Source organism: Topomyia yanbarensis, chromosome 3 (assembly GCF_030247195.1).
Source record: "Topomyia yanbarensis strain Yona2022 chromosome 3, ASM3024719v1, whole genome shotgun sequence".
Lineage (NCBI taxonomy): Eukaryota > Metazoa > Arthropoda > Insecta > Diptera > Culicidae > Topomyia > Topomyia yanbarensis.
This window is the reverse complement of record NC_080672.1, coordinates 418,259,236-418,274,151: the sequence shown is the minus strand read 5'-3', so window position 1 is coordinate 418,274,151 and position 14,916 is coordinate 418,259,236. Positions and strand designations below refer to the sequence as shown.

Below are 14,916 nucleotides of genomic sequence, written 5' to 3'. Positions count from 1 at the left end.
ACTTAAAAGACATCTTTGAATTCCAAAACAAATTGAACATTTCAGTTTCCCGATGCCTAATTAGGGCCCATCAAAACTGTAGAAACCCCAGATAATCTTTAACGATACGGTCAAGAAAAGAAAACCGTAATCGAAAAGGGAAAAACAAAAAAGAATATAAACACTAGAAAGTGAATTGTATATTAATTGGCCATTTTCCAAATAATGGGATTTTCACAAACATTTAAGAACTTTCTACAATTATTTTTTTTATTTTAGAGGTTCTCCTCTTTTTTCGGGTCAGAAGTCTCTTTGGAAAAATTTCTAACCCTTATGTGCGGGGCTGGGAATCGAACCCAGGTGAGCTGCGTACAAGGCAATCGATTTACCAACTACGCTATGTCCGCCCTTTAGTTCTCAAATTCGTACAACTTGTTTTATTCTTTTACTTTATCTAAACAATTTTTTAAAAATTTCGTTCTATATACTCATTTTGTCCAGTTAATTCATTTCATGGGTTTAATTCATTTTGTTTATTTTATTCATTTTAAATATTTGAACATTTTTAAATATATGATCATTTCATTTTTATCATTTTTCATTCAACGTTGTTTTTCATGTCCTTCATTTGAGCTCATATTATCTACTTTATTCGTTTCGTTCTTTGGATTCATTCGTTTATTCATGAAAACGTGACCCCTTCAAATCACTATTTTTCATTTTTCAGTTCATATATTGATTTATCGTAAATACTTTGTTTGCAGCACTTTTAGAACTTTCTATGGCACATATTTTTGCTGAAGTAACAAAGTTATTGCCTCGTCTATTTGAAAAGTTATGAACGATTTTTGATGAAAAATACACAATTTTTAAAAATTAATTATTTTTTTACGGAAATAACGCTCCCACAGTTTTTTCATTAAAAACAAGAAAAGTTCCGATATTTCAAATTAAATTAAAAGATTTAATTTTCTAAAAAGATTCTAATTATCCATATCACCCATGTTGAGATATCCAAAGATTTTCTTAATTATAGCATATATAAACACTCAGTATAGAATTGAAGTAACTTAAGTTTATGTAGTTTTCAATTTTTGGCCACCCACTTGTAACCTTGGAAAATATATAGCTTTGAAAAAAAAACATTTTTATATCAAAAATCACCTGTAACTATGCGAATAAAAGAGATTCTATCTCTTATTTATTTAGGGGTGGGTGTAGCGTAGTTGGTAAATCGATTGCCTTGTACGCAGCGCACCTAGGTTAGAGTCCCGACCCAGCACATATGGTTAGAAATTTTTCTAACCCGAAGAGGCGAATGACCTAAAGGTTAAAACCTCTATAATCGAAATACTTTATTGCTTCGGTAAGTTGGGGAATTTTATAAAGTTCTAAAAACCTCTAGCAGAAAGTATTTGCGACAAGTTAACACATAAAAAGATACTAATAGAAAACCAATTTTTCAAGAGCCACCCTACCTTAAATATTGCAAAAATTATAACACATGAATTATTAGAGATAGGGCATATAGTTTCTTCAGAAAAGTTGGTTCAATTTGATTTATAACTTTGCAGTACATTATGTAGCTGAATTTTACATATCTAAAGGTTTCTACTTTGAACACCCTAACCACGAGAACCACCCAAATTCAACTAATATAAAAAAAATCGGCAAGAAAGTTCAACGAAAGTTTGTCGAAGATACTTTATATCTATAATCAACGGTTTGGGCGCAAACAATTTTGTTTTCCTAAATACAGCTTTGGGACCATAGTGCAATGTTTAAGACAAATGTAGAGATAATAAAACCACACAATATTCTTGAGGACTGCATAAGAATATACTCAGTCGTTCCAAAGATGCATAACAAAAGTACGAAGGTTTGATCCGTGGCACTCTTGGTCGCTTTTTCGTGTACAAAGTTAGAGTAAAAATTTCGAGCGTTTTTCGCAAAATTTGATAATTAGTAATAAAACATTCAATTGTAATTTGCACGCTGTTTGCACAAAAAATCCCAACGAAAAAAGTTTTTTTTATCCCTTTATGGGCAACTAGGGCCGCGGTCGGTGGCTAGCGGGTTTCATGCATCCTTGGCCTGACGGACGAAGATATGGTGCCTTTGACACAGGCAGATCGAAGGCCATCATTGACTTTGTTTGTATAAGTCTAATTGTGAGTCCTGTGGGAGGTGTGAGTTTTAGCGTTCGAGTCCATGGGTGCATATCTGTCTGAGTTAGCATGGGTGTTCACTGATTGCGCAATAGTATGATCGCGAAGAGTGCGAGCGTTTGTATGTTAACGTGTCTGTGGCTTGCGCTAACGTGTATGTACTACCTTCGCGTGCATAAATTCGATAGATTTAATAATCATGTGGCCATTCGCATATTCGTGTGTATTGTTGATTGATTGCGCGCGGACAGTGAATCTGATCTTTAATTTTTAGTGAATTGTAGAGATGCTGGAAGTGGGTCAGTTTTCCCATATCATTAGAGTTCCAAATCATGTCGCCATGGAACGTGTTTTCTAGTGAATATGAGCGCAATATTTATTGGTCCGACTGAAGGCATGGCTGCTATGACCAAGAGTAGAGACTTGACGTGACTGATTCATGATTGCGCAACTGATTCATGACGTGACTGATTCATGATTGCGCAAGCGGCGGGTTGATGCTTGCAGGGCCGGCGAAACACTTTTTTTCCCGAGTGGGTAGTAAGAAGTGATTTCTACTCCAAGTGACAAAAGTTCAGACATGGTTTATGTAAGTGAAAGTGAAAATTTTCGGATAATATCTGGTGACTATTTGGAAATACCCTTTGTTAACGGGCTGTGTGATCGACGACTCAGCGAGAATGTGTTTTATGATCACTGATGCTACAAATGTTCCACAGCTAAATGCTAATTACTCGTTTCTTTTAAATTTCGTTGCATTAATTTTTTGTTTCCTTCGATACAACCTTCTTTGCGCGGGTTCTGAAACCCACATGAAGGCATCTCCGATAACAGACAGCCCCTCTGGTCTATTGGAGGTCACTTTGAATATTTATTCGATGGCAAAACAATGCCAATAAATCTCCTTTTCGATATACATTAATTATATACATAAATTATATACGAAGAAGTATCTTGTCTACGTACCAGCCTGGGAAGTAGAGATTGATGGCGTAGTCTTAGACACGGGCCATGATTGCGAAATATGGGACTGACTCCTTCCAGAACCCTTTGCTTAAGTCAGTAAAAATTCTAGATTGCAAGCAATTGCGTTCAGCAAAAAGTATAAGGAGTATAAGAACTTATTTTCAATCGATCTCATGTTGAGACTTTCGTCGTATCTACTCTTCCAAACTTTGTTCTTTTGAACGGGGCTCGTCAATCTCAGGGCATGCAGTCATGCTTTCTGTCACTCAGATCCACTATTTTAAAATTATTTGGCAGGGCCAAGTTAATCCTCGGTACCAGATATTGAAGTTGTCGGTTATCAAGTCCGAATCAAAGGCAGACATTGTTCCCCTATACATCGTACCTCAGCTGGTTCAATAAGTCTTCAACTCCCATGGTATGCCATAGGGTTGTCTTGACGTTGATAACCGATCTATCTTACTGCATGATATTCGCGACAATATGATATGACTACTCCACCACCGCGGCCAAGCGCGTTGGATTTATCATTGTACTCGACTTCAATTAGTGTGCCTATTGATTGGAACAGCTACGCGTCCACTATATCCAAAGCAATCGAATCAAAACAAGAAATTCCTCCGGTGGAAACATACAAGGTTTTAACTGGCTTGATTATCGACACTGCGTTTAAAAGTTACTTCGTGGTATGTAGAGAGCACTGGGAATTGTACGCGAAAAGGTCTTTTAAGGTCTTTTTGAATGTCGGATCTCTCTTTTTCCAAATATACGCAACGTTGGAAACGCAAATGAAAAACTTAATGAATATTGAAAACGCGGTTATTGGCACCGGTTTGTCGACAAATTAACGAGAGAAACAATGTTTAATCTGGTGGCTGAGTCCTATTTAACCGTTGATCGGAATACACGGAACCAAGAATCCTTTTTCGGCGACAACAGCATTTCATATAGATTTGATGTTTTGACTCAAACAATTTATGTTTTTCTTTGAACACACAAATTTATCTGACAAAAAGTATGCTCGTGGTAGATATTTTAGTGCGCAAATCACTGTAGCGTTCGTTGAATGATAGCAATGCATCGCTGCTATGATAATTATTATGCCAGTAGAGGTGAGGGTGATTATAACAGAGGATGTGTTGCATACATTCTCCACACAAAACTGATGGTTTTATATTTACCCATTAATGACCATGTCCACATCGTTACAGTTTCAAGAATGCTCTCCATTTGATGGGGTATGGAAAGCACTCCTTGCATTTTCTGGGGAAAACATGGAAAGTTAGATAGTTAGTTTGAATTCTTCTGTATTACTTTATTCAGGGTAATAAAAAGGGAGACACTTAGATTAGAATGGTAATGAGAAAAGGCGTACATTTAGGCATTAGAAGATGAAGTTTTTCAGTATGTTTTTGTCAGAGGACGCTCAAAAATTGGCAAATTTCGTGGAATAATGGAAGTTTAGGAATCCCAAAGGAACAAACAAGTCTTGGTTAAAGAGAAAGGATAAGGCTCGTGTCTTCAATCGGATGATATCTCGGGTCATGTCCAGTAATTATATGTTGGATGAGTATCTTCAGTGTAGCGGGGTCGCGGAGAGTGGTCTGTGCTCTTATGGTGACGGTTATCGCAACATTGAACATGTTGTTTGGTCGTGTGCCTAGTGCCCTAGCGCCAGATCTCTGTTAAACGACTCCCTTCGGTCTCGTTCCAGTCCGAGATGTACTAGCTATCCTCGATCTCCCTAAATGTCTCTCATATACATATTTTTAAAAACTATTGGTAGGCAAATTTAGTTATCTCTTCTCATTTGGTTGATAAGCCAATGGCTACCTGAAAATTTGGTCCCAAAAGGGTTCCCAGCGGATCCAAGGAAGGCTGTCGGCAATTCGGTTCATGATGTCCTGCAGTATTCTTCCGTTTGCCGAAAAGCTGCAAGTTTAATTTCTTCATTTCCCAGTCATTGTTGTCCGTCCTCTGTTCACTTTCCCTGTTGTGGTCTCTACTACTCTGATGTTGAAATCAATTCTTCTTGTGGTTTTCTTTTGCCTTTCTTATAATAAGCCTAATAGTTTTTCTCCTTGTTTCAATAGTTAATCAAATAATAGTTCGTTCTAAAAAACAGCAAATTTCATATCTAGTCCTTGAAAATATTTCTAACTGCATCGTTCAGTATGAAAAAACGCATGTCCATTTTTTTCTGCATATCGATCTCAATTACTTGTTTTAAGATATAGATGTGTCAAAATATATTCCCCTTAGTATTACTAAAAAAATAAGTTTAAATTTTAAACAAATCCTCATTATTATGTCATATTTTCAAGAAAGTTAAATTATAAGCCAAAAGGAATTAGTATCACAATAAAAATGAAATTATTGTGATTCGAGACTTGCAGACGCATATATTTTATGCGGAAGACAAATATGTGGTTAATTTCAGGTTTTAGTTTGTTCCAAATTTTCGAGTGAGTATTTCCCCTCTCGGTTATTTTCGAGTGGGTAGTATTACCCTGGATGCTTGAGATCGCGTGTGTAAATGTATATATGCCAAAACGGTCACTTAATTACTGGGGTGTTTGAATGTTGCGGAGATCGCGGGCGTTCGCGTTTGTGACCAGGTTTGTGTTATCGCGAAGGTAACGTTTGTACGTTTGGAATGAGAGAGATTGTGAGTACATATGAGAGAATAAACAATTTATTATGTTAGTGAATGATAGAATGGATCTACGATATAGCAATAAAAGAGAAAAGAAAATGCCGAATAAAGAAAAAAATGAAAGAATTTCCTTTTGAGTGTATCATTCATAAAAAAATTCAAATAATTGGGTGTTGAGATACGTGTGGTACCTGTAAATAATATGTTAATAAGAATAATATGTGATATGTTAAAATAAGAAATGTGTAATATGCTACTTGCAGTTTGTTGGTCGTTCCTATTTATCTTATTCAATCGAGTGTGAAAATACATCTCCATTGCTCTAAAACCTGGCGACGTCTGATGGCAGAGAAAAATCATTGTTAGCAACAATGTTGCCCTTTTTGGTTGTAAGGGCTCGAAGAGGTCATCAGAAGAATGTGACGCATGAGACCGAAAATAAAAAAAACATAGTGTTAGCAAGTGAAAAGATTTAGACAATATTTTACGTTAGACGTAAGTAATACAAGAAAAATAACATGCCGAATTGCAAGAAAAATATGAAAAGAGATTAACTAGAAGCGTATAAATTGACTGATACTTTTTTGATATACATTAGTAGTGGAAATGCAAACTAATAGCAGTAAAACAAAAACAGACCAACGAAATAGAAGAAAAGAACGGGAGGGACGTATTTAAAGTTGCTTATATTTGGGAACATAGCTACTTTATTTGACGGTGGATGATGGTTCTTCAAGATTACTAGGCAAATTTTGAACATTTGAATTGATATGAGACCCTATCACTTTGGATAGGTTTAGATAGATTTTAAATTTGATACATTGTGCAATTGTGCAATTGAATGATGGTTTCTTTAGATTTAGGTGTGAATTGGTATGATCCCAATACTTTGGATAATTCACTTAAGTTTTAAAACATTGTGCAAATTGAATGATATTTAATTTAGATTATATGCAATGAACCGACAGCCATAGGACACTGCATCGGTCTGGATCTAGTTGAATTGACAGCAAAAATAATTCAATCTGCCAGTCGTCAGGGTATCCCTTCGCTTCTATCCACCATCTGAAGCACGCGCCGTGTTGCTATTAGATTCTAGGGACCAGCAGATTCCAAGGTATTTAAGCTACAAATCTCTAAGTATAAAGAATTTTAGTCTGGAGTCCGCCGCCAAGCACACGGGAAAAATCACAATGAAAAAAGTTATATAAAAAAAACTAAATTTAAGGAGATTGTCATAGACGTCTTATAAATTGATAAACTTTAGTCCTACAAATTCTTGTTGCTCAGCAAAATTCTTTATTGCCAGTATTTCTAAAACGTTAACTTTCTATCTCTTCAGTATGGAATGTTAATTCTTTTAGTTCGGTCATAGTAAGCCAAGCTTAATTTAAATTTTTATCAGATTGTGGGGCATATTCATACGATTATACGCCCTGTGAATATATTAGAAGGTTTGGCCTCTAGTGAATTAAGGTCAAGTTTTTAGTACTTCCGAAAACTGTGCGAGGGAACGAAGTTGAAACGCAATTTCTTCGACTCATTAGTTCACCAATTAAAAAAGAAATCAAGTATGAAACAAGCAATAACTGACTCATTCATCGGCAGGGCTTCGTCGTGTCACTGCTGTACTGTTTCCTAAACTCCGAAGTTCGACAAACTTTGCGGCATCATTTTTATCGCTGGCGAGACGAACGGAATATTCTACGGCCCGGCAAGGGATCGAATCACCATCGCAGGTAGGAAACACATAAACACACCGCAAGCACGAGTGGGTTTGTTCGCTAACAAATTTTTCAAGAATAATTTATTACAGTGCATATAACAGAATGGCAAAAAAATATTTTCGAATTTGAAAATGGTAGTCTCTGCTTTTTTTTAACAAATGAAAGTTATTTTCTGTCCTGTTCTGTTGTTTGATTTATTTTTTAAATATCATTCAAAATTAAAACAAATAAAAAAGCATCATAATAGGTAGATACGCCGAACAGTAAAACGCTTCTTCTCGAAGAGTCAACTATTTAAAATTCTACATTCTAATTCCTTCAGTAGCATGAACTAATTCTAATTTTCAATGCTCACCTCACTCCTGCATCTCCTTCCGTGGATCCATTATTGCATCTCACTTTGCAAAAACAAACCATCCCACTCGCTGACATCACTGGCTCGATTGTCGAAAATATTACCATTTCATCATCGATCGTCATCGTTTACCACGATTTGGGCAACTTTATCGACTTACAACGTGTCATCATCGTTTCATTGGGAACAATGTGGTAATCAATCATGCAACAACCAACCACCACAACACAACCACTAAACTAAACGGGGATCCATCAGCAAAGATTATTTGCATCGGTCACGAACGGAAAGCATACGGTTGGTACTTTTTTAAATAGTTTTTACGTGTCACTTTATATCAATTAACTCGAATGTCGTTTTATTTTTTTCTAACTGTTCTTTGTGTACTTGAGTGAATGTGATTTTTTCTGTTTTTCATGGGTGACTAGATGCTGGAAGTGTCATAATCCAAACATCATCAAACGCATCGGAAGGTCGTGGCTAACTTGTTCTGAATATTAACATGACATGTTTCATTGTCTATTCATAGGAATGTCTAGGATGAAAAGAAGCGTGAAAAGACAATAGAAAATACTTTTCTAATTCGAAGGGAACGCATGGTGATTGATTCGAATTACATGTGGACAAGTTACCATGCGCTTCCTCCGTTAACGTCAATACTTTCACTTCAATATCCATAGCTTGAGTGGCGGAATTATACCACGTTGAATACCTCTTTATCTTACGAAACAATGAAATTAATTTTCCGTAACGAACACGTATAATAAATTAATCGGTTCTGAATAATAATCAGGTTAAAAGTTCAAAGACAACAAAAAAAACTTTCGTTCGCGTGTCGACCATCCGAAAAAAAAACCACAAACCCGCGGTGAATTATCGTCTGACCAGCAGGAACCCGATGATTGATTATCCCATTTTATGTCGGCGCCTGGTGATGACAGTAATTTCGATAACGTGGCATCGCTGACAAGTTGGATGCAAAGCCGTGGAAGGATTGTGCCGCGCACCATTTAATATCCTCACCACAATCGATGAATCGATTTATTTTTTAAGGAAAATTAATTTTCCGTGAAAATTTGTGGTTGTCAGCAACAGCTCGAAAATATTGGAGCCTTTTATGGGTCAGTAACTTCACAGCAATACGTATCCAAATCCAGCGAAAATTTCTCCGAATTTTCACGCATCATTTGTATTCAGAAATACGCTGTCAATTCAATCAGCCGGCGAAATTCCAAACAACGAACCGATCGGAATAATTTATTACCTGGCAAGGTACCTCCCCCTCGGTACACGTATTTGGCAAAACGCCCGTTTTTGTAATTATGCAAACACACCGCTCAACCGATGTTATTCGACAAAACCACATCAATTGGCTTTAGGCTAGTCACCAAACTGTGGCTTTCCATCGGTGTACTCTAATTGGCCGTTCCACGAAGGGGGGCTGTGCCTGTATGCGTTTGTTTATTTTTAGATGGAGGCGTAATTTAACATGCTACACATTAGCTCAATTAATTTGCATTGTTCCCATAATTCATCGATTGTTATCGTGATTTAGATTTAACCACTGAAATATTGATTCCAATTTAATAGAAATCATTTCTAACCGTTGTTTATCTTTGTATCGCTGTCTATTTTCGTAGTTTGACCACAACGACTGCTCCGTTGGTACTGGTGGAGTCCTAGTGAAAACAAACATCGGCCAACAGCAGCTGTCCGCGAATATGAGCACCTGATTGAAAAAGTAAGTTTGGTGCAATTGTCTGCTGGAATATTTAATATTTAAGTCAGTTTAGAGACTATTTATTTTAACCTTTTTTTCCGTTACCAGCACCGTGTAGCATCATTCTGTAGAACGCGGCTTCGTACAACTAAAAGACAGACAAGTGGATACGATCTCCAGGGGATCGTTGGTAACACTACTGCCAAAAGGGCACCTCAAAGTTTAGCTTCGTTATATTTTAAGCAATTGAATAAGAATTTTCGGTACAAATGTAGTAATGAAGTGGAAAACTGTTTACCAGCAACAACGAGCACCAAAAATAGCCGTGATTTGTAGTCACACACAAACAGGCAGCAGTAACGTGAATCTTGACCCCGGCGTCCGACTTATCCTAACGTTTCTACTACGGAGGGGGAACGAGTGTCACTCAAATGAGTAAGGGGTAAACAAATCATCTCCTGCTCTGAACCGAACGCGTTTGAATAGAACCACCTAGATGATAGTTGGAGTGTAAATCTTTGCGTAAACGAATAAATTGAGCTGAAGTGTAAATATTTGCGGCTTTGTAGGTGGGTTGATGTTCTGAAATGGGGTAAATATCAAACAGTGCTAACAGTGTATCGAAATCGGTTCCACACGTCTCGCAAGCATAAAGCCATCATTTGGTATTCTGTACAGTGTACGGTCCAGTGTAGTTACAAGGTATATTCGACCAAAGTTTAGGAGAATTTATTATATTTTCTAGCGTATTGATTGAATAAACAAATGTCAGTCTTGTATTATATATGTATGAATGGAAAGAAAGAAACTTATTCTTGGAAAGAAATTTCCTTGCTTATTGCATCATAACTAATCATCAACATGTATTGTATGTTTTTTTCTCCTAACTTACCAATTTTCAAAAGTGAAAAATAAAACCATTACATAAGAGTAATGTTTTAGGGGCAATACTAAACCGATTTTGAATATCAAGCTATGAAAACATATTAGCGTGATTTAATTTGATTTGATACCGGAGACATTTTGCAAATTTACTCAATATTGAATGAACTATTTCTCAAGAATAAATATGGAAGTTCACTACAAAAATAAAAAGCAAACGTTGTCTAAAGATAAGCTGTTTGACACTTGCATAAGGCATTGAGACCAACAGTGAGTTTGATGTTTGATGGTATACGAATACACAGATCATCATAGTAGTGAGGTAAGACCTTTTTCAAATAGTTCATATTCATATTATACTTTTGGCATCACCGAGAGCAACAGTCACACATGAGCTTACCTAAAGTAATTATCCTATTTTTAGCCATGTTTCTATCATCACCCTGTTAGCTTGATTTTTGCAGCACCTGCCATCTTTGGCGCGATGCCTCAAATTAATTAAGGCATTTCATTCGAATTTTCATGACACTCCAACGGAAGTATTTCACAATTCTCAGGCCGTTTTTTGGACTTTATGCGTGTCCGGGAATGCCGCAGACTCAGGTGATTCACATTCGATATATATGCCAAAACATCCTGACTCCTGCTGTAGAAGACAAAGGGTTATCGTCAGGAAGCTGGCTCATATGACCCCATTCCACGGTTTTTCATTTTTTTCCCTTCACATTCTTGCTCTTTCTTGAGTACTATGACTCCTTGTATTAAGAATACTTCACGTCTTCCAGTCCCTAGCTAAATTAAATCATGCAAAATCTTGCCCCTGCCATTAACTTTGCGTTCGTGGCAACTGCTATTTCTCTAACCATTTCTAAGTTGTATCATAAGATGTTCTACCATTTTCAAATATTTGTTAAAGTACTACCTAATTACGCGTATAGTTATAAAAAGTTTTTAAATTTTACTGTAGCGCTGAGCCATTCACGGAAACAAATTTAATATAACATCCTTCGTTTCAAAAAAATACTGATAGTCGTGAGAAAATTTGCGCAATGAGAAAACTATGTGTGTTCAAAAGCTGCTTTCTCCTGAAGATGAAGAAATATCCCTTCGAAACGTTTCACTATGGGGAGGCATGTGATAATAAATCGAAAACTACACTTACTCCAATTCAATGCAATTCTACACTGAGCATTTATATACACTATAACTAAGGAAATCCTTGCGCATCTTAGAAAACATCATTGACCTAACTGGGTAATATGAATGTTTGAAGATTAGAGCTTCCATCTCGGGAATTTTTTCCCGGGAATCCCGGGATTTTTGGATTTCCCGGGATTCCTGATTCCCGAGAAATTGTGTTTTCTCATTCCCGGGATTCGAGAATCCCGGGAAAAAAGATTTTTAAGAGAAGAATAACAAACGCTCTTTGCACTTTTCATGCGAACCACCGCTCTTCTCTTTCACAATAAACCTCTTCACTCCGATGTGTGTAGCTCCCACACGTGTATTCTACTCTATGGCTGCGCACCACAAAGAGTAGAAATAAAGAGTCTCTTTAGTGTGTATCTTGGTCTCACGCGGAGCGATAAGTAGAGAAGGCAACCAAAAAACATTTTTAAAACGTTCTTCTGATCAAACTTTATCTGAATTGTAGTTTGATTCGCCTTCCTACCTGGTTTCCAGTGAGGGGAGGCACAAAAAAGTGGCTCTTCAAGGTGACTCTTTGAACGAAATTGTGCAGCTCTTGGTGCACAGATCTTACTCTTTTTAGTTTTCAAGTTTCTCTTTGTGCGGTCGTTCTGCACATCGCAGTGTTTTTGTGCTGCTCTATTTTTAATCGGTGTATTTCACTCTTTATGGCTCATTGTGTGAGCAAATAACAAGCCTGCTCAAAACACTGCTAAAGAATGTTGATTTTTTCATTCCAAAATGGATTAATTTGCCGGCCGTTGCACAGAGGAGTAACTAGAACGAATTCTTGGCCAAAAACCAAAATATTTTTTTTCGATTTTTTTGCTTCGTTATATTTTTTTACATACCTAAGAACCTACTATATAACGTGGCAAAATTGGGAGTATATCAAAAATTGTTAAAGAATTTTTTCATGTATGCCCAATGGTGATATTTTAAGGGATATTTTAATCGTTTTCGTTATATATTCAGCAAAATCGCTTTCTAGTGATGATGACTGTATTAAATAAGACAATATTATTACAAACGTAGTTCAACACAACCGTTTGTTTAACTTTAGCTCAAAACTAACTAAAAAAAAGTAGACTTGCTGTGTATTGCACCAACTTTAAAAAATACCTTTTTTAAACATTTTATTCCCAATTTGAATGACAAAAAAGTTACATTATACGGCTAGATCCGGCAAAGTTGCTGAAGCAGTATTACAAAACAAGATTTCAGCTATTCAAAAAATATTCGAACTCTTCCGATCTTGTCCGATCCACCAATCCCAAGCGATTTGAAAATATTGAAATTTTTACTAATCTGAGGTACACCGAAATGCTGTTGGGCCAAATATTATGTTTGCCAAAATCTATGAAAATATGCACAGGCGTCCCTTTTCTTCTCCCTTTCCCACTGATCAAATGTTTATGCAACTGGAAAAACAAATGTATTCACAAAGATCACCTAGAAATTACTAGTATTCGAAAAGGTATAGAAAATTGGCCTCTGCACTGGTAGGTGGGTAGATGCCAAATTGTTTCAAAAACTAGTAATTGTCTATTTTTAGTTCATATTAAGGCATAATAACAACAATTGCAGCAGCAACTAATTTTGGCCAGGATTCGACCCCAACTACTACCGAAGCATTTCCTTACAGTAGCGTTAGTTATGCGCACAATATCTCTGCAACCGATGAACCGATTGATCTGATTTTTTAACAGTTCTTTTTATAGTTTACTAGCTAATACCCATCGCGCGCTGCTGCGACACTCTGCGAAATAAGAGAAAAACACAATTTGTTCCAAAGCGCCATCTGGCGGGCAGATAATCTCCAATTAATAGCACACAAACACGCCCCATACCAAATACCTACTGTGTGCAAATTTTTACGGAAATCGGTTAAGCCGTTTGGGAGTCTATAAATCATATACATACAAACTTTGACTTTTATATATATAGATATAGAATATAGATAGATAGATAGATTTTAATAGTCAGAAGCCCTTTCATTCAAGGCTTGCAATCAAATTAGTAATGGAAATTGTGTTAATTTCTTAAAAAAACGATGAGTGTTTGTTTCAAAACTTGGGATGGTTTGTAGTGATATGCTTAACGCAAACGCTATTTAAAATAAGGAATGTTAGAAAGTCTGCAGAAATATTTGGTCGGTTCATAGAATGCATATTAGAGTGACAGGAAAAAATGACCCCTATCGGCCCGCCCTTGATTCGATTCCTAGTCTCACCACGAGTACTTGTTCCAAATTTGAAGCGAATCGGACAAGTCTAGCTACCGGACCAACGTGCCTGAAGTTTGTATGTGATTTTTCAACAATTTACATGGAGAAAACCCACTAACTCGCCTTTTTTGCCGCTAAGTGGAACTGTATGCTTCTTATAATCACTGTAAATGAAAATAAGAAAGATAATTTAATTGTCTACAACTTTGTCGAAGACTGCTAGTCAATCCGGCTTTGTTAAAAGTTATTAATCTTTTAACGAAGTGATGTCTGAGTCAGTTTTCCATGGGGCCTAGCAGTGCATGGTTTTGTATCAGTACTCGGTTCCCACGAACTAAACATTTTTGTGAAATAACCGTTAGATTTAGCTCAATACTGCCCATGATCGCATACCAGTCCCATAAAGATAGGAAATCCCATAGAAAACGGGACAACTATGCGATCATGGGTAGAATAGTACGTTCAGAAAAGTTGTAGTAAATAATACGAGTCATGTTTTGGTTAGAAAATTTTAGTTCCAACTATGACCGCATAGAGGGTGCCATCACTAACTTCCGGTAGCTAGACTTGTCCGATTCGCTTCAAATTTGGAACAAGTACTCCTGGTGGGACTAGTAATCGAATCAGGGGTGGGCCGATTGAGTTTTCAAAAATTCATTATTTTTCTGGGCAGTCTAATGCATATTTCGTCTTATTTGTTATACCGTATTTGAGGAATTCCACGAAGATCCGTCCGAAAATCATTAAAATCGTGACCGACCATCTTAGATTCCGATGAAACTTTGCACGTTTCACCGTCATGGAAGGCTAAATATTTTCCACAGGTAATAAGATTATTTTGACTCAAGAGCAACTTTTCAAAAGGGCGTAAACGTTTCTACATGTATGAATTTCAAAAAAAATTTGTTCGATTGCTCTATTTTATACAGCAAAACTATCTAAGAACGAGTTACAGGCAGGGATGCCAACGGTACCGATAAACTACATTTTTTTCGATATATTTACATTTGCACAAGCCGTACAGCCCGCTACAGCGACGCATCACTAC

The 14,916-nt window shown here is 36.7% G+C and overlaps 1 protein-coding gene across 2 annotated transcripts in view; it reads left to right on the top strand.

The window, feature by feature from the left end:
- The window catches only part of LOC131689575 (diuretic hormone receptor-like), a 112,559-nt gene extending 102,209 nt beyond the window's left edge, over positions 1–10,350 (top strand). Inside the window, exons 10-13 of one of the 2 annotated variants that reach the window (XM_058974765.1) lie at positions 7,378–7,508; positions 8,110–8,148; positions 9,492–9,592; positions 9,680–10,350. In XM_058974765.1, the coding sequence (XP_058830748.1) occupies positions 7,378–7,508; positions 8,110–8,148; positions 9,492–9,534 (213 nt within the window). In that variant the 3' untranslated portion in view covers positions 9,535–9,592; positions 9,680–10,350. The remainder of the gene's footprint in view (positions 1–7,377; positions 7,509–8,109; positions 8,149–9,491; positions 9,593–9,679) is intronic. The other variant, XM_058974766.1, reaches the window with a different exon arrangement.
- The last annotated feature ends 4,566 nt before the right edge of the window (positions 10,351–14,916 follow it).